The following is a 24144-nucleotide window of genomic DNA, read 5'->3' as shown; positions in this document are numbered from 1 at the left end:
AGTAGCAAGACCTGCAGCACCCACCTAAAAACTGCCGGGACCGACGGGGAATTTGTGCAGGGCATAGAAAGCGCATATGAAAACGTGAAAAATGACCTGATTGCAGCAAACATCAGACCGTCGCGCACAACCGCAAAATGCGGGGAAAGGTTGCATCTCAGTCGACATGTCAGCGTGGTCATTGGCGAAAGGCGAATATGGACCAAATCGGCCTGTCAGCTGTCTGTTTTCAACTCGTCTGGTGGTGGCGTTAAGGATCGACCGACGCCTCATCTGGAGCTGACAGGGCAATTGCTTCAACTGTGATAGAGCCTGAGGACGATTACTGCGCAGCGCTTTGGTTTCAGCCATCAAAATGCAAGCCTTTTCCAGCGGCCTAGCTGAACAGCTCTGATGGACAGAGCTGGTAAGCGTGTGGATATTATCATCACTTGAACCTGGCTTACCACGGCGGGGTGGCCTCTTCCGTCTACCTCATCGATGTTTTTACCGATACCGTTTTCGCTTTCATAATTGGTGTCGCCGCGTTCCGGTTACAGACGTCATACAGTAACGTACTCGAAACATGACCGTGCCCGCTTGATCACGATGTTAGGGGTTCGAGGATCAAAGCCAGTCGCGATGGTTTTCCAGCACGAATTTCCCCCCCCCCTCATTTGGTACGAGATCGCACGATTTCAAGATAGTACGAGTTTCCCCCTGGTATTGTACGACATTGTACGATTTTAAAATTGTACGATTTTAAGATTGTACGAGCTCCCCTGATATTGTACGTGGTTGTACCATTTCGAGATTGTATGAATTTCCCTCCTCATATTGTACGAGATTGTACTATTTCGAGATTGTACGAGCTTCCCTCTTGAGATTCTACGAGATTGTACCGTTTCGGAATAGTATGAGTTTTCTTCCGTAGTAGAATGCAGTCTTATGCAATTATTTCAGGTAAAAGTAGGCACATAATGTCAACACTCTTGTGCTCATGAAATCTGTTATTTTGCTGAGCATTGACGGCGTAATATCATGACAACATACGAATGTGCCACATGGGTAAATAGTTCAGCCTAATGTTTAGTATTATTATTTGGGTAACGCAATATGAAAACTTATCTTTATTTGCACACTTAATGCTACAACCTATCTTTGCACACCAAATGCTCCAAATGCGCTGTTTGTAGTGGCATCTGTTCATACAAATAGCTGAACATCACTGTATCTGCTGATCCTGCTGAAAGTTGCATCCATGTGCAGTTTGGAACGTTATCTCACGTAAAGCCATTTACAGATAGAGGTCGCTCCCGATGGGTTTTAGCCAATTTGATCTACGTGTCTCTGAAAATGGGTAAGCTTGATAAGCAAGCGTATAATTTCTGGAAAACATGTCTAAGAAGCTACTTACTATTGAATGTAAACGGTTAAAAACACCGAAAATTTACACACCGCATATTAAATCAAGAATTGTTAAATTAATATTATTACATTATTAAAAACACTGCAAATTTTAATTATCCACGCCTATTGCGAGCAGCAGATACATCGCTTAGAGCCGGAAAATAATGTTTCGACGCAAATAATGATATGCAACATGATGGCACGTACTACATTTAGTATTCCGTATTAAGGTCAACGCTCTAATTTTTGCTATCATCAACTTTGATCGAACGTTATGAATAGTCAAATAGCTTCCGGAAACGACCGGGGCGGTCGAACCACTGCTGAAGTTTTGCCCACGGGGCGCACGGGATTGAGCTGCTCAATGGAGCTCCGAAATCAATCAGAGAACATTTTGCAAGTCAAAACTCGGTCTTAATGACTACTAAAAACTATGCCCGCGACAGCTATTGTTTGCCCGGTTATTGTTTTTCTTACCAGCGTGCAAAGACCGGAGGTGACTGCGGCATGTCTAGTGTTTCGGAAACTATGACGTGCAATACGCGGATATTAGCCACGGTCGTTTGCCACTCATGTCATGTTCAAACAGCCTTTTGTTTTCCAGCACTTTTCCAGAATGATAGAAGCACTCGTGATCATTTCTCAGATCGCAGATCAGTCAGGTAAGCCGGCGCCCCACTTGTTCGATTGCTCGCTGCGATCCAGTAATCGTTTTTAGACCTCACGCTGCCAAGAAGCAAATCAGCGCCTGGACAGTTCTCAATGTTGGTTAATCTCGTTCACACTTTCCAAATGTCGGTCAATATTGGAAGCCGTAGTAATAACAAGCCTGTAGAAGAGCTGTACAATTTTGTGTTTTAGTCGGAAAAAGGATAGCTTTAACCCACTCGTCACATCGCCTAGATGAAGTAAGACACATCTTTTTGGCGCCACAAATTTCACCATATTACACGACACTATTCCTGCTTGTCTCTCCATAGTTTGTGGTTTGGCACGTCTAGAGCAAAGATATAAAGACTATGCGTATACTTGCTACATTATGGCGAGTCAAAAACTTGGCTATTCGCGCCCGTCCGAGGTAAAGAGCAGTTTTGGGTAGGGTATCTGATGACCGTATCTGTACACGACGATACAATTTCACCACATCGCGGCTTACGTTGGTAGACAAGAATCTCCTGGCCAACGATGAATAATTATCCTATTAAAGTGTAGCAGGTGGGATGGAATGGTTCCTTTTTGTAACTCTGGCTATTATTTACATTTTACTTCTTGCTTTGACTGCAGCTATCAACTTTTTGCTTTTCCCGATGGTAACATGCTGCATTTTACTTTTAAGTAATGCTTCCTAAGATATTATCATAAAATATAATAGTTCTCGAACTATCACAGCATTATAGAAACTTGAATTAATCTAGTGTTGCCAATCGTTAATTTACCATTTAATATTCCATACATGAATATGCGAAATTGCATTCAAATTACAGTGAAATATCCATGCTTTTGCGCCCTGTCTTTCGCACGAATCTTGTTAACAACTATTTTATATTTTAAAGCCTATTTTAATCTTGATTCGTATTGGCGCCTCATAGAATGCTAGCCTTCTTTGATCACAAACTCCTCAACACAAAATAATGCAGCCTTCATGAGAACAAGACATTTTCATTTTCATCGTGAATTCATTGATCACTGTCACCAAACAAGACGATGATAGGACAGGAAAATATGATCGGTGCGTTCCTGCTGACGCACAAAGGAGCAGTTGAATGCTTCTAGCTGTCTGACATCACAAGTTCTGCACGCTTTGTCGTGACTAGATACGACCATGCGTCCACGCGCACATTTGCATGATATTGCTAGTCACTATTCTTCTCGCCAGCATCGCGCTTCCCAGTTCTCCTTGTCTCGCATGCTCAGCTGGCTAACTCTGCTGATGCGACCCTCACGAGGACGATGGGCTCGCTGTCGCGCCGCGCCACCCAACAGCAAAAAACTCCGCCGCCACCGCACACTTCCTCATCTCCGCCATTGGCGCCGTCGCAAACGACCTCCGACCGGCGCTCGGCCGCGATCTACGAGATCACCGCCGCCGCCGCGGCTCCGGCGGCGATGTCTGGCGCAGCGGCGGCGTCGATTGGCGCCGCCGGCGGTGGCATGTGACTGGCGGCCAGGGCCGACCCTGCGCCACCACCAGGGCCATTAGCGACCTTCCTGCCGCCGCCATCGGAAGCCACCAGGGTTCAGCCATTGTACGTACTTGCGACAGTAGCCAGAAAGCTGCCGTCAGTGATCAGCTGTTGTACGTACTTGCGACAGTAGCCAAAGAACTGCCGTCAGTGATCAACTATTGTACGTGCCTGCGACAGTAGCCAGAGAGCTGCCGTCAGTGATCAGCTGCTGTACGTACCTGTGACAGTAGCCAGAGAGCTGCCGTCAGTGATCAGCTGCTGTACGTACCTGTGACAGTAGCCAGAGAGCTGCCGTCAGTGATCAGCTGCTGTACGTACCTGTGACAGTAGCCAGAGAGCTGCCGCCAGTTATCAGCTATTGTGCGCACTTGCGACAGTAGCCAGAGAGCTGCCGCCAGTGATCAGCTATTGTGCGCACTTGCGACAGTAGCCAGAGAGCTGCCGCCAGTGATCAGCTATTGTGCGCACTTGCGACAGTAGCCAAAGAACTGCCGTCAGTGATCAGCTATTGTGCGTACTTGCGACATTAGCCAGAGAGCTGCCGCCAGTGATCAGCTGCTGTACGTACTTGCGACAGTAGCCAAAGAACTGCCGTCAGTGATCAGCTATTGTGCGTACTTGCGACAGTAGCCAGAGAGCTGCCGCCAGTGATCAGCTGCTGTACGTACCTGTGACAGTAGCCAGAGGGCTGCCGCCAGTGATCAGCTATTGTGCGCACTTGCGACAGTAGCCAGAGAGCTGCCGCGGGTGATCAGCTGCTGTACGTACCTGTGACAGTAGCCAGAGGGCTGCCGCCAGTGATCAGCTGCTGTACGTACCTGTGACAGTAGCCAGAGAGCTGCCGTCAGTGATCAGCTGCTGTACGTACCTGTGACAGTAGCCAGAGGGCTGCCGCCAGTGATCAGCTATTGTGCGCACTTGCGACAGTAGCCAGAGAGCTGCCGCGGGTGATCAGCTGCTGTACGTACCTGTGACAGTAGCCAGAGGGCTGCCGCCAGTGATCAGCTGCTGTACGTACCTGTGACAGTAGCCAGAGGGCTGCCGCCAGTGATCAGCTGCTGTACGTACCTGTGACAGTAGCCAGAGGGCTGCCGCCAGTGATCAGCTATTGTGCGTACTTGCGACAGTAGCCAGAGAGCTGCCGTCAGTTCCTCAAGATCGGCGGCGTAGGTCACAACACGCGGTAATCTGGCCGCTGTGGGAGCAGTGGCCCCTGAACGAGGGGCCGACTACTACTCTTGACTTAAGCCGACTGTCGTGGGCTGTCTGCTCACGGCTTGGCTGAGGGCCTACTGTGATCCCTGGCATGAGAGCTTTCATGTGACATGGAAGCCCTGGCCTCTGACTTGAGAATACAACGTGTCATCTGTCAAAAAACCCAACTCTGCCTCGAATTTAATAGTCGAGTCTGACCTCAGGGTGAACAGAGGCCTCTGATCACGAAGACGTCTGCGTCTCTGATGTAACAGTCGAATGTGACCTTTGATATGGAAGCCAGCTACCGATCGTCCTACCGATGTCTGCTCGATACTGTCCTGATGTCTGGTCGATCTGGTACTACTGATATATGGTTACACCTAATCTGCCAGTGATTTTGACATCCAGCCTGACGGCGGACTGTGGTCAATACATGAAAGTCGACTGCGGATACCTGACCTGAGAGATGACCATGACCTCTGATATGAAGGTCATGGGTGAGGCGACCGACGATCACAGATTTGTCAGCCAATAGCTGACCACTGTGCAGTGCACACGGATGTGAGAACGGCTCGCGGCCACTCCCGCGGCCGACCGGGGAGGTCAGAGCATGCCCAATCGATTGGTAGCCCTTCTGGTCTTTTCCTCACACATTGGCTGCGCTGAACCAGTTGCGCCATGTCTGACTAACGCGCTGCGTGGCTAGTACAGTGCTCGTAGTCATAGCTGGTGCGAAGGTTGTAATTACGTTAGCCAGGCTTGCATGGCCGGGGTCCCCGCTCAAAATGGAAAGCACGCTGGCCCTCGCAGTCGTTGGATTAGACAACCGCCCCCAAGTTCCAATCGTGATCCGTTAGAGCGAGCGAAGGTCGTCTGCGGCGGCTGCGGCGGTCGATAGCTGGATCAAGTGGCTCCGTGGCCGACTGCGGCGGCAGCTGTGTCGGTAACGGGCTGCGCTCCCCTTCCGGAGAGAATGGCGAACGGTGAACGGCGAGGCGCAGCAGCTGGCCTGGTCCGCCGCTGTGAGAGGCGGCCCGGCCCAGCCGGCCAGCAATGCCCCCGGCCTACCGCCCTTGCAGACCCTCTGATGGCCGCCGAACTACTCGGGCTACGACAGCCGACAGAAGGACTCAAGTACCGCGGCGCCGACAGCCGGCAGACAGACTCCCGTGTCGCAGCGCCGACAGCTGACGGTAGTACTCCGGTGCCGAAGCGCCGACAGCTGGCAAGACTTCGGCAATCCATTGCCGACAGCTGGCAGAAGGACTCCGGCGACGCAGCGCCGACAGCTGACAGTAGGACTCCGGTGCGGAAGCGCACTGCCTGTGGAGGCCGCTGCAGGGGTATGGAACACTCGTGCGATGCCGGCGAGCCGCTCATTCAGCGCCGCCAACCCACTCACTCGGCACGTCCCAGTCGCCTCTTTATCGGGCATGAACGGTGCGGCGCCACCAAATCGAGCGGAACCTACCCGACAATATCTGGAGAAGTTATCGTCGGCGGCGGCGAGCCTGATCGCCGATGTATCTGAAATCGATGCCCGTTCATCAGGCCGGCACCGGGCGCGCTCCTGGCCGTGGCCGTTTGTCGGGATTTGACGCGAAACCTGGCCCGTCGAGACGATCAACTAGGTCACGAGCGCCGGCATCGCACCAAAAAGCAGAAGGCGAGCCGACTAGTTGCGATGCTGTGGAAAAGACCATGGAATAGACAACAAGATTCTGGAAGAGGCTGGTGTGGCATATGGTGATGCGTATTAGTCTTCAAGGCAAACGCCTAACAGATTAAGCGAGGAAGACGCATGCAGTGAATTCAACAAAACACGTGGTCTAAGGTTGTGGGTCTTGACCCACTCATGTGTGATTCCGGGGATTTTGTGTGGGTTTTGACACACTCATGTGTGATTCCGGGGATCTGGACGCATCAGGACAACTCTTCTGGCACCCAATATCTCAGAACCAGTTCTAAACATCGTTATATTTTCAATGGCGGCGTCAGGATCGTGAAACAGGTGAAACGTTCCTCGGCATTTGAGATATCACTGGAGCACAACATCCTGTTTGTCTAGTACCAATATAACGCTGGGATGAAAGGAAAGCGCTGGCAAGCTATCAATTTGTGCTAACATTCCTGGTAGAAGTGACAGTTGAGATTGTCGTTTTGTTCATTTCGGTTGACAATTATCGAAGCTGTCCATAGAATAAAGTTATCGAGTTATGACAGAAACTAATTCATAAGGTCGGAAGCCAGCTGAGAAGTATAAAGACAGGATGGGTAACAAAAACCACATCTACTCGTAATTTTCCCTCCTTACGCAAAACAACCAAGCACGAGTTACTTCCTCTTGTTCACGGGATACTCCGTTCCTGCAATCCCGCCCTCCTTAATACGTGTCGCTACACGTCCCCGGTGTATATGGCTTTAAGGGAATCACCTCCGGGTGCGCGATTTAACGGTCCTGTCTTGAGCATTAAGGGGTTAATACAAAACTCAACAAACGTTCTAGTGGGGCTTAATTCGACAAGCCGAAGGTTTTCAGATGATTTCCGTACGGCGCGGCGTAGCAGCGCCAGTCTTTACATAGCTGTAAGAAATCAAATAGCGAGTGGTTTGGTATCCAAATTGATGTATCTTGTAACGTCGCTGACCTATGGCAGGCCAAAATCAGACTGTGGGTGTCAGCGAAGACCATTTCTAGGAGCTCGTTCAATCTGTTGCAGCAACGGTGTTGAGACGAAAGCATGCACCCCTGAGATAGCTTCTGAGACAATAAACAATTAAATTTAGAATTAGAACACATTCCATCGACCTAGGGTTAAGTATGAAGCACAGACCGAGGTCAAATCTAACCTGCAAGCTAGTTTTAAGAGCTAGTTCATGGTATTCATTTCGAATTTAATACTAACAGGAACCGCAACAGACATGCTCCACAGACTTTTTAACGCCAAAGTATGTCGTTGACCTAAAATTGCCCATGTCAACATCATTCTTGAAAGAACATACAGCCGAGTGCAATCCCTGACGCCTACTCAAATGGCAAAATAGATGCATTTTCGCAGGTTTTTGGTCACCTGGACCTCCTAAAGGTAAAGAAGGTCACTAATCTTGTATGAAAGAGGTCACAGTGACCTTGAATGCGGCCATCTGTTTAGAGGAGATATCTAGGTTCCAGACGGTTGCATGATGAGGTCTGAGGGAACTTTGAACATCAGTCTTGAATTTGACCTTGTTTGACTTGATCTAACCACAAGATCATAACATAGGAATCCCACATTTGAACAAAATTTAGTTTCCCTTATCCTATCGATTTTGAGTCTATAGCTTTCTTAGTTTTTGATATATCAGCGGGGTCAAGTTGGCCCCCACCCTAGCGTCAACGTTGTCTACGCTGCGAGCCTGTTAACTTCAGTAAGGGATTCAATCCAGTAGTATAATTTAATTTACTGCGGGCTGGATTACACATTCAGTGTCAAAGTGAGCGAGTCTGCGGGCCGTGCTTGGCCAAGGTAAACTAACGGGAGGCGATGCAACTTAGCGTTCCCGTCTGGTGCGGCCCGGCCCCGTCAGTCACGCTGGGTCAGGCTTGTGATTCTGGAATCACTGGTGCCACGCCGTGCGGTTCCATGCACAGATCGCTTAGCTCCAGCAACAAAGAGCCGCAATATTTTCAAGGCCATGTCATGCCAGCTATTTGAGCGGGTGGGATTGTTCTGAAACATTGTCATGTCACCAAATGCTCGCCCTCCCATTTGAATAGTACGGGAATCACAACTAACGGCAAAAGCTCAAGAGCTTCGGTCGAAACCCAGTTCTAACCCCGGCATCCAGAGGTCTCATTTTTGTGGGCTGATTTCAGATGTCGGCAAAAAAAAGCGACAAAGACGTGAAATGAAAGACGTACAACCAACTGAATGGCCGAGGCGACTGTTATGTGTGTAAAACCCTGAGCGAGCTTAACAACACCCGACCTGTAGCAAAGACAGCCTTGACAAAAACGAAGCTTATATCATATTCAGAGTAAATGTCCCAAATATCACAAGCCGTGGTCTACACCGAGAGATTTTGGGTAAAACAAGCTGCAGGTGTGTGGTGACAATTTCACCGCGTCTTATATCAACGAACACGCGTTAGTATTTTTAGAGAAAGCTCCGGTCCAATCGATGATAACGTAAATCAATCAAGGCTCTCATCGATTTTATATACCCAACTGCGAAAGGCCAGCCCCCTGGCCATCGGCCGGTCCTTCAAGCTCCTGGCCACAAGGGTCAGCATAATCCAGGCTTTGCGCCTTTTCACTTGACACATTGCTCGCAATCTGACGTCGGTAAACCTCCTTACCTACCAGGTCACAAACAACGATCTTACGAACGGTTGCTAAGCGCCATTTGCATAGATTCTCGATGGGGCTTTTGCATTTTACTCAAATAGCTCTATTCCGTTGCGTGCCATATTATCATACATACCATGCTGACAGCCACGTTTGTTATTAGCTTGCTTGTTCCACCACCACGCGTCTCTCTCTCTCTCTCCTCTCTCCTCTCTCTCTCTCTCTCTCCTCTCCTCTCTCTCCTCTCTCTCTCTCTCCTCTCTCTCTCTCTCCTCTCTCTCACTCTCGACTCGTCTCTCTCCTCTCTCTCTCTCTCTCTCTCATCTCTCTCTCTCTCTCTTCTCTCTCCTCTCTCTCTTCTCTCTCTCTCCTTCTTCTCTCTCTCTCTCTCTCTCTCTCTCTCTCTCTCTCTCTCTCTCTCTCTCTCTCTCTCTTCTCTCTCTCTCTCTCTCTCTCTCTCTCTCTCTCTCTCTCTCTCTCTCTCTCTCTCTCTCTCTCTCTCTCTCTCTTTCTCTCTTTCTCTCTTATACACCACAGATTTTAGGCAAAGTACAGAGCGCCAGCGTAAGTCTTTTGCTTTGTCACTTTTTTCACAAATGCTTGATGTGGGTTAGGTTTCCAAAGGTGTCTTCTCCAGTGAAACAACCATCGCAGCTTATTTCCAGCAGCTAAATCCGTCTCTCGCTGCGGTCTTCATCTGTTTTGTTTTCGCTCCAGGTACATTATCTTCGAATAAAAGGCCTTATCCGTGAACTGAGCGGGGTTCCCTCGCAGAGGGGTTATAATTTCTTACGCGTTGACCTGTCTGTTAATTGATGGGTCCATGTCGCGTATGTGCGGGCCTCGAGCACATGCAGTTGTCTTATATCGTGGCATCTGTGTACTACAGTGGCACCATCTCCCATTTGCTGTCTGGCGAGTCAGTGATCATGGTGGGGTTCTGTATGCGTTTTTGGGCCGCCGTTCTGGATGTGCATTGTAGTCACTTACTGGGAGAGGTGGTGGCTAGCCTAACGTAGTTACAGTTTGAGAGGAACGCACAGTCTTACATAGACAACTTGTAACTTAAGATCGCGTTGTATTTTTTCACTAGAGCTGTATCGTGAGTTTGGCCGTTTTACATTAGCTGGGGTCGCGTCGTTGGAATCGGGAAAACGATGATTCCCCAGCTGGTTGCTGGAAAGACTGGATTGTAGTGTCTCATGATGATTGATCTGATGACCTTTTCATCGGCCTTGTGAGCCTAAGCCCTGTTATCCTTGTAGTAAAGTTTGTAGAGCCCAGGGTCCGAGTTAGTGGCAGTGTGGACTAGGACATGTTTGTGGAACGCGTCTCGTATGCATTTCTCGATAGATTGCGCAGGGTAATTGTTGTTAGCTAGCATTCGCTTAACAGCTTGAAACTCTGAGCGCAAGCTTTCATAATTAGCAATGTTTTATCACCCTGCTCACATCAGATTTTATGACACTAACTGTGTATCCATCTTTGTATCTGTTGGGACAGTGGGTCGGGTCGTTCCAGCACCCGCCCGAGTTTGCTTGCTTGCGATAGACTGTGGTCACAAAGGGTACGCCGCTACCAGCCAATGATACCTTCAAATTGCAACTACATTGGGATGGCGACCACCTCACCCGAAGGATGCATCACAGCGCACATCCAGACCAGCAGCCAAAAACACATCCTGAATCCTACCATGACCAGCAACTCACCATATTACAAATGGTAGTTAACACCACTATCGTACACAGGTATTAAGATGTGAGATGACAGCACGTGCTCGAGACTATATAAGTACACGACATGGATCCATCAATTAACAGACAGGCTAACGCATAAGGGACTTTAGCCCCCCCCCCCCCACACCCTGGAAAGAGTGGGGGACGAACGGTAAATTGATTTGCTGTCCCACACGAGCAAAGATCTGTGCGTGGCGTGGAATGGCGTATTCTTCTTCGCTCAAGGAGCTCACGAACGACATTTACGATAAGGCTGGGCGCCTCTATAGTTGGCATTATTTAAAAATAAACATATCGATTAACCATTGCTTTAAATACTCTTCCGAAACCTTCACATCCACCTTAAGAAACAACACAACTGAAGTTGCATGGTTCAGTAACGCGGTCCTACTGTGCCACTGCTCGAGGATCTTTACGTGTGTGCACGCACACCCACACCCACCCACACACACACCCGCCCCCACTCCCACCCCATCCCCCCCTCACATATATACAGTGAAATAGCCGCAAACTCACTTATCTCTCAAGAAGTGAGCATATTCGTGAGCATTATTAGTTAGACAGAATGTAAAAATTTATATATCAAGACAAGCATTGTAGTCGGCAGGACAATTATTGGGTCAAAGGATGTACCGTTTTCAAGGTAAATTTTCCTCTTCAGGTTTGTTTTTAGTTTTTCCTGCGCATGCAAAAGCAATTGTGCTCCGGTGCAGTTTGTTTGACGGGCCACAGCGCTGTTTTTGTTATCTATGTTTTGGACGTGTCCTTTCCCGTGTTTTGGTAGTGATCGGGGCTGACGACATAATGTTGTCACACAAAACTCATTTGTGCCCACACAAAAGACGTGTTTACGACTTAGGTGCTCCTCCAAAAGAGTCGCTGACATCCCTTTCAAGCACGCCACGAGACATACCTGGTATTACAAGGAAACGAGGATTTAGACCCAGGTGATAGTTGCCTTTGCAGAATCATGCTCCACATTGGGTGTTGGCGGTTAGAAAAGGTCCATGCTGCCCATGCCGCAAAAACACTGGCAAAGATGGCAACTGGCAAAGATGACATTTCTAGACGAAAGAAAAGAATGATTTGCCGGCAAAGAGTTGCAAAACCACCTTGGTCTGGTGCGCCATCATCCGCTCCCGAATTGCCGATGGACCACGTGGTTGTGTCCTCACTAAATTCGAGACGAGACCACCGAGGATTTAGCAAAACATCCTGACCACGCCGGCCATGTCGATGCGCTGAGTGCCCTCAGCCATGTACAGACGACCGGGTCACCCAAGCCGCGGCTGTGGGCGGGGTTTAGCCTGGCTCGCTTGCGCCGTCGGGCCGCCACGTACCGGCGGCCGGCCGCCCCAGCCGCGGCTGAGGCCGGGGTTCAGCCTAACCCGCCCGCGCCGTCGGGCCGCCACGTCCGCGCCGTCGGGCCGCCACGTCCGCGCCGTCGCGCCGCCACGGTGCGCCGTGACACCGGAGCCGCGGCTGAGTACGGGGTTCAGCCTGACCCGCCCGCGCCGTCGGGCCGCCGCGGTGCGCCGTGACACCGGAGCCGCGGCTGAGGGCGGGGTTCAGCCCGGCCCCCCCGCGCCGTCGGGCCGCCGCGGTGCGCCGTGACACCGGAGCCGCGGCTGAGTACGGGGTTCAGCCGGACCCGCCCGCGCCGTCGGGCTGCCGCGGTGCGCCGTGACACCGGAGCCGCGGCTGAGGGCGCGGTTCAGCCCGGCCCCCCCGCGCCGTCGGGCCGCCGCGGTGCGCCGTGACACCGGAGCCGCGGCTGAGGGCGGGGTTCAGCCCGGCCCCCCGCGCCGTCGGGCCGCCGCGGTGCGCCGTGACACCGGAGCCGCGGGCCCGCCCACCCGCCGCCGCTTCACCGTCGGCCGAGCCGGCCGCCGCCGACGTCAGATCAATAGCCGGACAGCACGGACGGACGGACGGACGGACGGACGAACGCACGCACGTCGCGGCAGATTGGCAGATGACGCCCGCCGGCTGGCGACGCACGGCGCGGCACGGCACGGCACGGCCGGGTGCGACGTGTCTTAGGGTGTGCGGCGTACGGGGTCGCGCACAGTTCTGGGGCGCTAGTGACGGCATAGGCCATATATTCGTGTGATAGGGTGGCGAGTGCCTTTTTGTGGATATGTTTTTTTTCTGGTGATCAGTGGCACTCGTCGGGCGCTAGCCAGAACACAGGAGTTTTGAAAGGTCCTAGAGAGCAGAGTCTCGGTCAGGGATGGAGTGGAGGGTTTCCACGTCGACGTTATTCTACCCACTATAGCGTGATAGCGACCCGCTGCTGCTGGTCGCTACCACGCCCCACTCTCTTCCGTGGTCTGCTGGTGCGCTCCGATTGGCTGTGGCCTGGTCTGTTATGTTCTCTTCTCTGTTCGGGTCTGCCCAGTCATATTCTGTCACGTCTGGACCTTCTGTGGGCGTCATGTCTGGACCTTCTATCGGTGTCATGTCTGGACCTTCTATTGGTGTCATGTCACATCAGGTACCCTTTTACGGCGACCACTTTCGGACGAATCATCTGGTATGAGTCATTTGAATGGTTTCTTTGCGGCAGCGGACGTTTAAAATCAAGTGCCAACTTTTCTTGTGAAGGTTCGCCTGCATCAAATGAGAATTGAGGGTACTTGTCATTCACTCTAAATGACAATGAGACACAGAGCCAGTAGTCTTTTCATCGCTCGGTTACTCCGTAGACCGCTGTCACCCCTTTCCTCCGAACCGTCTGACCTTCACCGGCGCCAGTCGCCCCGCTGGCGCTGCTATCCTGCAGGAAGTCAGTCACCCCTATTGCATTGCTGTCCTGCAGGAACAGCTAGTCGTCCCGCTAGCGCTGCTGTCCTGTCCTACAGGAACAGCTAGTCGTCCCGCTAGCCCTGCTGTCTTGCGAGGACAGTCAGTCGTCCCGCTAGCGCTACTGTCCTGTCCTGCAGGAACAGCTAGTCGTCCCGCTAGCGCTGCTGTCCTATCCTGCAGGAACAGCTAGTCGTCCCGCTAGCCCTGCTGTCTTGCGAGGACAGTCAGTCGCCCCGCTAGCGCTGCTGTCTTGCGAGGACAGTCAGTCGTCCCGCTAGCGCTGCTGTCTTGCGAGGACAGTCAGTCGCCCCGCTAGCGCTGCTGTCTTGCGAGGACAGTCAGTCGCCCCGCTAGCGCTGCTGTCTTGCGAGGACAGTCAGTCGCCCCGCTAGCGCTGCTGTCTTGCGAGGACAGTCAGTCGCCCCGCTAGCCCTGCTGTCTTGCGAGGACAGTCAGTCGTCCCGCTAGCGCTGCTGTCCTGTCCTGCAGGAACAGCTAGTCGTCCCGCTAGCGCTGCTTGTCTTGCGGGGACAGTCAGTCGTCCCGCTAGCGCTGCTGTCCTGTCCTGCAGGAACAGCTAGTCGTCCCGCTAGCGCTGCTGTCTTGCGGGGACAGTCAGTCGTCCCGCTAGCGCTGCTGTCCTGTCCTGCAGGAACAGCTAGTCGTCCCGCTAGCGCTGCTGTCTTGCGAGGACAGTCAGTCGTCCCGCTAGCGCTGCTGTCCTGTCCTGCAGGAACAGCTAGTCGTCCCGCTAGCCCTGCTGTCTTGCGAGGACAGTCAGTCGCCCCGCTAGCGCTGCTGTCTTGCGAGGACAGTCAGTCGTCCCGCTAGCGCTGCTGTCTTGCGAGGACAGTCAGTCGCCCCGCTAGCGCTGCTGTCTTGCGAGGACAGTCAGTCGCCCCGCTAGCGCTGCTGTCTTGCGAGGACAGTCAGTCGCCCCGCTAGCGCTGCTGTCTTGCGAGGACAGTCAGTCGCCCCGCTAGCCCTGCTGTCTTGCGAGGACAGTCAGTCGTCCCGCTAGCGCTGCTGTCCTGTCCTGCAGGAACAGCTAGTCGTCCCGCTAGCGCTGCTGTCTTGCGGGGACAGTCAGTCGCCCCGCTAGCGCTGCTGTCCTGTCCTGCAGGAACAGCTAGTCGTCCCGCTAGCGCTGCTGTCTTGCGAGGACAGTCAGTCGTCCCGCTAGCGCTGCTGTCCTGTCCTGCAGGAACAGCTAGTCGTCCCGCTAGCGCTGCTGTCTTGCGAGGACAGTCAGTCGTCCCGCTAGCGCTGCTGTCCTGTCCTGCAGGAACAGCTAGTCGTCCCGCTAGCCCTGCTGTCTTGCGAGGACAAGCCGGCGGGGATGGAGCACGGCAGCATCAAACAACAGCAGGCACTTACGTTATCTTTTTACGGTTTCATATTAAACCAGCGCCAACATGCTTCCATAAGCTTAACGAGCCATTCGAACCATTAGAACCTTTACCCCTCCATTGTGCTCTTCTTCTTGAAGTTCTTTTGAACTTGGGCTGCTATTTGCCTTCACCATTCTTCACGGAGCGTCTGCTGTATAGGTCATTTACTTTGTGTTCGGTGATGGCCTTCACGGCCGTTACAGGAGACCAGCTGCCCGAACGCACGTTTGATGGCACCAGATCATGCCTCAGACGGGCAGAGCTTAGCTCTAACTTCAGAGCAAGCGTCACAGTATTACATCCATACGAATAATTTTCCGTGCTATGCGTCTCATTGTGAGTGAACGGGAAGCACCCTTCACTTTTTGTCTGATTTAGCAGGCGTTCTTAGAGAAATTAACGCAGTCTGAAACGTCTAAAGCATAAAAATGTGGTTCACAACAGATTTTGTCCGAAAGTTATTGCCAAAAAACGGGGCCTACGGCAGTATGATGTCACCGGTATATTATTCTTTCCTGCTCTGCATCTCCGTCTCGCCAAATTCCCGGTGTCGCAAAATGCTTTTAACCTCCACCTCATTTTCCCCGAGACCTGCTTCGCCCTGTCCTGCTACGCACTTTTGCTTACTGTTCTCTCGTGCCATGCCCTGCCGCACGATATAATGCCATATCATGTCACATCATGCCATGACACGCCATGTCATGTGTTGTCGTGTCATCATGCCATGCCACGACGTGACGTATCACGTATTTCATGATGTGCTACCCTAAGCCGTTCGATGTTATAGCACTGAGTGTCACTGACCTCATGCCATGAGCCCTGTCCTGTAAGGTTATAACAGCGTGTTGTGCTGCGCTGTCTCTAACCATGTCACCCCTTCCCCTCGCGTGTTCCAGCGCTGATCAATCACCGTGTCCAGCCTCTCTGGTTCTGTCTCGCTCTAAGCAGGTCGACAGCTCCTGTCGCTGTCGACCTGCCTGCCCTGACCAATCCTCATGCTCATTCTCTCTGATTCTGTCCGTCCTATCATCTCCCGTCGCTGTCGACCTTCTTTCCTCTCTCCCGGTGTCGCCCCGATCAGTCTCGGCCCGTCTCGCCCCGGCTGTCCGGTGTCAGCAGGACAACTGTCCGCTTTTGTCCGGTGCCAGCAGGACAGTGCCGGCGCTCCGCCCGACTGTTCGGGGCGGTCCGCCGGCGGCTAAATCGCATCAGTCCGCCGCGCGTGGCCACGTCCCCCCCCCCTCCCCCCCGCCCCACACCAGCTGAGGGGGACCGCGAGGTCCTCCGCACCGCAGCTCGCAGCTGAGAGGCTGCCGCAGGCTGAGCTGGTCACCAACGCTGCACGGTGACAACGGAAGCGCGGCGGCGGCAAGCTATCCGGCCGGGCGTCATTCCGATCAATAGCAGGGCTAGGTAGATGCCAGGCGCCGGCCCATGTCTGCTGGCAGCGGATCTAGCAATCACACTCGTACAAGGCGTCGGCAATCAGGCTGTTGGGCGCTGACACGTGGAGCTGAGACCCCATTTCTTGGAACTAATTGCCGGCGTCCAGGATTGCCGCCACGCCGTGCCAGCTAATGGTATGTCAGGACATCCGAGCGGAGTGGCGCCAGTGCCGGGCGGAGTCGTAACCCAAGTCACCGCCACCAGAAGCCGAATCCGATCTGGAGACACGGTGCTGACGCGCGACAGGAGCACCCAGGCTAGATGAGTGCGTGATACGTATAGAGGAGTGCTTTGCAATGGAACAGGCATCGCGCATGGGCAATGTTTTCCAATCCATGTAGCTTTGAAAACAGTTGTTGTTTCGAGTCAGTTGTGAAAAGAAGCGGTTGATGAAACTGCCAGTGAATACCAGGTTACCCAAAAACATCCCACGCTAAGACATGTCAGATGGAGTGTTCCAGACAGCACTGAGCTGTTCGCATATAAGCCCTATTCGCGCCTGGCATGACAGTTGGTTTGACGAGGTGGTTACATGTACGTTTATGGGAAGTTTTGTTATGCGCTAGCTCGGCACGAACAAGGTTTGTTTTTTATGTCCGCATGATGATGGGTATGTTTAATAGGCCAGCGGCGATCAGCTGTTACATGGTTATTTGCCAACCACCAGTTAACTGCATGTCGAGAACTTACGCTCTTCACTGACGAAATAATTATTTGGGCTGTTTTCTTCGTCAGGTGTGTTAGTATGTACACATCGTTTCGCCCAGTTAATTCTTGGGCCGTTTTCAGGTGTTATGGAGCCCTGAGAACGACTGGACGATGTTTGTGTTTCAGTCATGTAAGCGTCACAGTCCGAATAAATTTGGAGGGGTTTGAACCAGGCTCTTCTGATTATCAGTCCAGCACTCTGTCAACTGAGCTCATCCGGTAGGATGTTGTGTACATTTTAACACAACAGACGAGGACGAGAACGTTTCGAAAGATTAATCGACCCGTGTTACTAATACCTCATCGTTAAACTTTCGTAAAACTATGCTCGCGCTTTTGTCAAAAGCAAATTGCTTTATGAAACAAATAGATACAAAAAAATGCAGCAAATACACATTACATGATGCAAACAAATATATTAGATGAGCATGTGCATTTAATATACGACGAAAAACAGCTGGCACAGTTCATGGCGGAGTCTTACTGGAGGCACAATCAAGCACTGAGTGCACTCGCCGGTGCGGTGGATTCACCCCATCAGCCTTCCGCAGGCCTTGCTCCATGGACGCACTCACCAGTGTACCTCGCTCCGTGGACGCACTCACCAGTGTACCTCGCCCCGTGGACGCACTCAGCAGTGTACCTTGCTCCGTGGACGCACTCAGCAGTGTACCTCGCCCCGTGGACGCACTCAGCAGTGTACCTCGCCCCGTGGACGCACTCAGCAGTGTACCTCGCCCCGTGGACGCACTCAGCAGTGTACCTCGCCCCGTGGACGCACTCAGCAGTGTACCTCGCCCCGTGGACGCACTCAGCAGTGTACCTCGCCCCGTGGACGCACTCAGCAGTGTACCTCGCCCCGTGGACGCACTCAGCAGTGTACCTCGCCCCGTGGACGCACTCAGCAGTGTACCCTCGCCCCGTGGACGCACTCAGCAGTGTACCTCGCCCCGTGGACGCACTCAGCAGTGTACCTCGCCCCGTGGACGCACTCAGCAGTGTACCTCGCCCCGTGGACGCACTCAGCAGTGTACCTCGCCCCGTGGTACGCACTCAGCAGTGTACCTCGCCCCGTGGACGCACTCAGCAGTGTACCTCGCCCCCGTGACGCACTCAGCAGTGTACCTCGCCCCACGTGGACGCACTCAGCAGTGTACCTCGCCCCGTGGACGCACTCAGGGGCAGTGGTACCGTTCGGGGCCCCGTGGTCGGCACTCAGCAGTGTACCTCGCCCCACGGACGCACTCAGCAGTGGTACCTGCGCCTCCGTGGACGCACTCAGCCATGTGTACGCTCGGCCCCGTTGACGGCACTCAGCATGGTACCTCGCCCCGTGGAACGCACTCAGCAGTGTACCTCGCCCCGTGGTCGCACTCAGCAGTGTACCTCGCTCCGTGGACGCACTCAGCAGTGTACCTCGCCCCGTGGACGCACTCAGCAGTGTACCTCGCCCCGTGGACGCACTCAGCAGTGTACCTTGCTCCGTGGACGCACTCAGCAGTGCATCTCTATCAGCTACATGCTCCATCCATTCTAGCTTAACTGAATCGATACACGTCCAGCTATGCAAAACACGGCATGAATAATTGATGTCGTGGTGTTGCTGCTGTCGTCCTGCTCAGCTGGTGCCGAGCCCTGCTGATGGTCGTCTGAGCCAGAGGGGGCCAACGCTGGCCCCGCAGCCAGGCGAGGCTTTAGCGGCCCGCGCAAGATCATCTGTTGTTGTCAAGCATGGGAGCGGCGCCCCTGAAAGTGGCATCCCTTTGTGCCTGCTGTCGGAGATTTAGAGTTACGTAAAGCGAACAGGCCACTGGTGGAGTTGGCTAAGCCGTTTTCCACGAGATCACAAGAAGTTTGCTGTAAGTTGGAGAAGTTTGAATTCTGGCGTCTTACAATGTTTTCTGCCGAGCCCCACAATCTGCCGCGCTGACGCGTCATCTGGATGCTGAGGAGACGAACCGCAGGCTTCTGAGCAGCGCCTCGTCAACGGGATGCTGGCAAAAGATGGCATGAACTCCTAAAACATTGGTCACAGCAACAAAGCCTTGTTCAGCTTAATATCTAACTATACTACTATCTCCATGCTATTAAGCTCTTCTTTGATTGGTTGCCTGCTGGACTGGTGCATGCCTCGGACCTCGCCCAGCGATGCCGCCGCTGGGCCGTGCTCGGCGGGCACAGCGGGCGGCCGCCGCTGGGTCGTGTTCCGCGGGCGCACGGGATGCTGCCGCTGGGCCGTGCTCCGCGGGCACAGCGGGCGGCCGTCGCTGGGCCGTGCTTCGCGGGCGCACGGGATGCTGCCGCTGAGCCGTGCTCCGCGGGCACAGTGGGCGGCCGCCGCTGGGCCGTGTTCCGCGGGCGCACGGGGTGCCGCCGCTGGGCCGTGCTCCGCGGGCACAGCAGGCGGCCGCGGCTCGGCCTCGGGTGCCGGGCCGGCGGGCGCCACCGCCGACCGCTGCCGCCGGCGGTCCGTGATCTGCCGGTGGCGTGCCTCGGGTGCCGTCCTGATTCGTCGCGTGTCTGGGACGGCGGCGAACGAAGACGCCGCCGATCGTCAGACAACCACCCGGCTGATGGTATGGAGGAGACTGCCACCGGACGGCGGCGTCAGGGCGGCGCTACGGGCCTCGGCAGGTCGGTCACTGCCGACGGTGCCCGCAGTTACAGGCCTGCTCGAGGTTGTGCTTTGTAGTTTTAGTGTTTTAGTACACGCCCATGTGGCCGGTTGAAAGTCACGCGCGCGGTGGGGGAGCAATTCGTCCCGTGAGATCTGGTAAAGTAAGGTAGCTAGAGACACGCGATTTACAGGGCAGGTAAGCCTGTATAAAACTCACTTATGCCAATTTTGAGTTCCCAAGTTTTCCGAGAGAGTCTTGAAGACAAAGAAAGCTGAACAAGGTCACTCTCAATATCGGCAAACCAAGTGCCCTCAGATCTCGTCATGCAACCATATTCAACCTGGATAGTTTATCTCAGTAAAAGGTCACTGGTGTTCATATCGGGTTAGTGACCCTGTTTGACTTTTAGAAGGCCATTAACATAACATGAGCTTAATCAACCTTTTGCCCGAAAAACATACGAACTGAGAAGTCATTCACGCTGATTTTGAATTAAAATCTGTAGAGCGACCTTAAAAGATTCTTTGTCATTTTGACCCAAGAGTTACGCAAGACGACCGCCCTGAAATGACCCTGACTTTTTGCTTGGAAAGTGTGGTTAGTTTAAAGGGGTTGCATAAAAAGGTTTTCGTAAGAAAAATATCAAACATTGAAATCGAACTGGGCCTTTTTAACCTGAGCTGACCCGAATGTCACGGCATATATCTGAATAAATTTCAGATATCTGAATCTCATAACCATGTCGCTCTAGTTTGCTGCTTTTAGCTCTCTTCATTTCTGGTATCTGGGGGATGTGATATTGACCCTCACCCGAGTGTGTCATATTCAACTAGCCGCTGGGTGTAGGCTAAATGAACTGTGTGAGAAGTGGGGCTCACCGGCGGGGAACTGTGCTGGCTTTATCCCACGATACCGAACGCCATAAATAACCCTTTCAACAGCAATACGGTGCGGTATGCATAGCATCTTTGTAGAGTAGCTCATTGAACCAGCCTTCTAACGGCAGCCCGATGGCAGTCGTTCTCCATTTCGCGGGAGAGTGGGTAACAACAGCGCGTTCGGGATCTAACCGGGCTTAAGGAGCGCTGGCGTCTGACGCATGACTCCCGGGCTGATGACGTACTGCGCCGTCACCGCACCGGCGGCGGTCATCGGTGACGTGGGGGATCGCGTGCCACGCGCGGTTCATCGGACCACCGAGCCAGGCGTCGATCCATACGGGGTTCGGCTCGCCCTCCGGTGCCTCCTTCGCTGGGATGACGCAACCCGGACGCGCGGAATCTGGCCTGTCCCGTTCATAACACCACCTTAAACCAGGAGTTCTGCTCTCGCTCTCAGAGCAAAGCTTGCCGTCAGATCCCTCCAGGCTTCTCGTAACATTTCATATCACGAGACTAGCCGGCGAACAATTTCCAACATCTTGGCAGACTTTTCTGCGATACACAATCTCGCTATGCATGGAATCACGCCTCACGATCAAACGGAACTTCGATTGGAGCGCGGGAATGGCCTCTCGCCAGGCATCGCATTTCACCCCGGGCTGCGGGTATGATCAGTAAATGACGTCAGCAGGGTATCACTGTCCGCAGTGTGTTTCCTCCGTCACCCATCGCACTGCCTTGCCGCTGGCGCTGCCCACGTCTGCCTCAGACCGCACTCTGGTCTGAGCGGTGTAATTTGAACTGGAGACCCTCAGCGAGGTCCTGTATGGACCTACCTGAGCTTTGACGGCCGCGTAGTGGATCTGCGCCACTTGAAGGTCGAATCGCTTCGTGCCAATCTCCTCCTGAAGTTCGTTGCTCTTGTTGAAGAGGTTTGATTCCAAGCTCCTGCAACGATAAAAAGGTTTTTGGCTCTTAGAACCAGCTTGAGCACAGTTTCGCCGCATCGGTTGTCGTAAGACATGCATTGCTTTGATACGATCCGCGCCAAACGACAGCCGTCTTGGAAATCCGTGCAGCCTCCGTGGTCCTGGGAAAAGATGCTGGACTCGTAATCCAGCAGCACTGGGTACGAGTCCCAGAGAGAGCGCATTGCTTGACCCGACTGAAATGGAAAGGCCAGCTGGCAACTGACCAACGAGGCTCAACCCAGACCCGAGGCGGCCGTGTCGCAGCATTGTGCGGCACGTAAAACCCTCCGCATTCCTGTCTGGCGATAGGGCGGAGGCGAAATTAGCTGTTGAACTGGACGGCACGCTTGGCTGGTGGGTTCGGGGTACATGCAACAAGCTATGATTAGCAGGTACTCTGAATCCGAAGTCACCCATGCAAAACCATTCGGGATAATTTGTTTTAAAAAACCTTGTTGTTAGCGTACCTTTTATAGTTCACAAACGATCTTGCTGTTTGAAAAAGCTCGCCGTTTTGCGCGGATGGCCTATGTTATGTCGAACGGCACCGTTGCCTAACGTCAGGTCTCTGCCGGGCCGAGCAACCCTGGCTCACCAGTAACGGGGTCAAGCCGTCACACACCGTGACCGGAACTGGTGGGCCGCCGCCCGCCGACGGCACCGAGCCGGCGCACGTGCAGGGCACGCTGCCACCGCCACATTTCTCAGCGGCACCCACCGCCGTACATTCAGATGCAAATTCACAGTCAGCATGCCGGTGCGCCTTGAGCGCCGGATTTATCGCCGGATGCGGCTGGCCCCGGGTGAGGTGGAAAATGTGTTTCCATTTCGCACCCTTATCGGCGCGTATTCCGTTCAGTTCGGCTCCGGCGGCTGCCATACCGATGTCGCTGCTTCCTGAGGTTTGTCACTGGAGGTGACGGTAGCATTCTGGGTAGTAGGATACCGTCTCCCTTGAAATAAACACAGCACAGTTGTGTACGAAGGAACAACGTTGCTCCCGCCAGCGTTGATGCGCTGTTCTCATCACGGTCTCCTGGCTACGCTGAGGGCCGCCGCATTGAGCGACCGGTGGCGCCGCGACCTGAACCGTGCAGTGTCAGGGCACCGTTCGACCCCCCCCCCCCCCCCACCTCTAGTTAGCAACAGTAAGCTACACGTACCTGCTTTGGGGCGCATCAGACAATGTGGAGCCCTGAATGCGGTGGAAGGGGGGTCCAGGTCGTGAAACGCTTACATGGGTCCTGTTCCAAACTGCCCATCGTCGGTCGATGGTGAGACGTTGGTGGTGCGGTACCATGGTGGTAGACAATTCAACGTAAAGAGTGCTACATAACACAGCCTGCAGTGTAGCCATGTAGCGGATGGTTGAGCTGATAATTTTGGACCCGCCCCACATCCCTGTTTGACATCGCATTTGGGTTTCGCATCCTCGTGACGTATTGGTCACGCTACTAAGAGCAAGAACATCAAGTTTACACGAAGGATATGTCAGTCGATGAATGCAATACAATGCATAAGTGACTACACTCGACACTCCTCTTCAAACCTGATATACCCAGATTATATCAACCAAGCAAGAGCGAGAACCTTACAAGAACGATGTAGAGTTCATACGGATGCACCAACAAGATACTGTGCTACACATTTGTCGGTGTCATTAATGTCTTCGTCGTCTCCTTTAGGTGCTTGTACATATCCCTTAAATTACAGTCTGTAAAATACATCACAGCGCAGCGCGATGAAAGAGGCATAGTTTCACTCACATTACATGCTCAGCAGGACAAAAGGCATTTCTCTTTGTACTAAGCCGAGCCTGAAAAAATTCACCTCTTGCAACCCTGCAGCGCCCAAGGCAGCTATGACGCAACTCATTTTGCCATCTTTCCCATGCACGCGCGCTGTCACTTCAATTTTTTACAAAGTCGTGCAACGTGCCAATTACAGAAGTAAGTGGAACCTTTGCCAAAATCTCCGGGCACTACGAGCATTTATCAAACATTTATAGAACGCGTTTACGAGGCTGTGAGAACCTATTTATCATTCAGACAGATGGCAGAGTTATATGTTACCTTGCAAAGACCGGCGGGATCAGTGAGGGCTGCTCTTTCATTGATGCGGCGCATCAGGGAAAGGGCCATGTCGGAGGAATGCTCGTCTCGCAATGAGCTAATCCAGGTGATATCAATTGCACACTTGAGGAAGAAAAGCACAATTTGTGACTGGTGTGTTCCATGGTAACACAAAGCGTGCGACAGGATCCCAGGAGAGGATGCATGTAACATGAACTAGTGGCGGTGTCTTAGTTTTATCGTGAAGAATCACTAACATCACAGATGTAGATCCCACTGCCAGGTTTGGGTACGGCCGTTGACATTAAATTAATTTCAGCGAGCTGTAGGTCATTTGTTTGAATCTGAAACCAGAAATTATGTGTGTGGAAATGCTCCACGTAATTTTAGCAAGTCATTTTTAGTAACTCAAAA

The 24144-nt window shown here is 53.0% G+C and overlaps 1 protein-coding gene across 1 annotated transcript in view; it reads right to left on the bottom strand.

Moving 5' to 3' along the window:
- Positions 1-24144, bottom strand: part of LOC119098472 (SH3 and cysteine-rich domain-containing protein) — a gene marked incomplete at its 3' end in the record, with an annotated part of 116431 nt that overhangs the window by 69210 nt on the left and 23077 nt on the right. The window contains 1 exon segment of the mRNA XM_037221398.1: positions 21524-21635. Coding sequence (XP_037077293.1) covers positions 21524-21635 — 112 coding nt within the window.

This window comes from Pollicipes pollicipes, unplaced genomic scaffold (genome assembly GCF_011947565.3).
Source record: "Pollicipes pollicipes isolate AB1234 unplaced genomic scaffold, Ppol_2.1 Scaffold_4740;HRSCAF=5597_pilon_pilon_pilon, whole genome shotgun sequence".
NCBI lineage: Eukaryota > Metazoa > Arthropoda > Thecostraca > Pollicipedomorpha > Pollicipedidae > Pollicipes > Pollicipes pollicipes.
The sequence above is the reverse complement of the archived record's forward strand: the minus strand, read 5'-3'. Positions and strand labels throughout refer to the sequence as shown.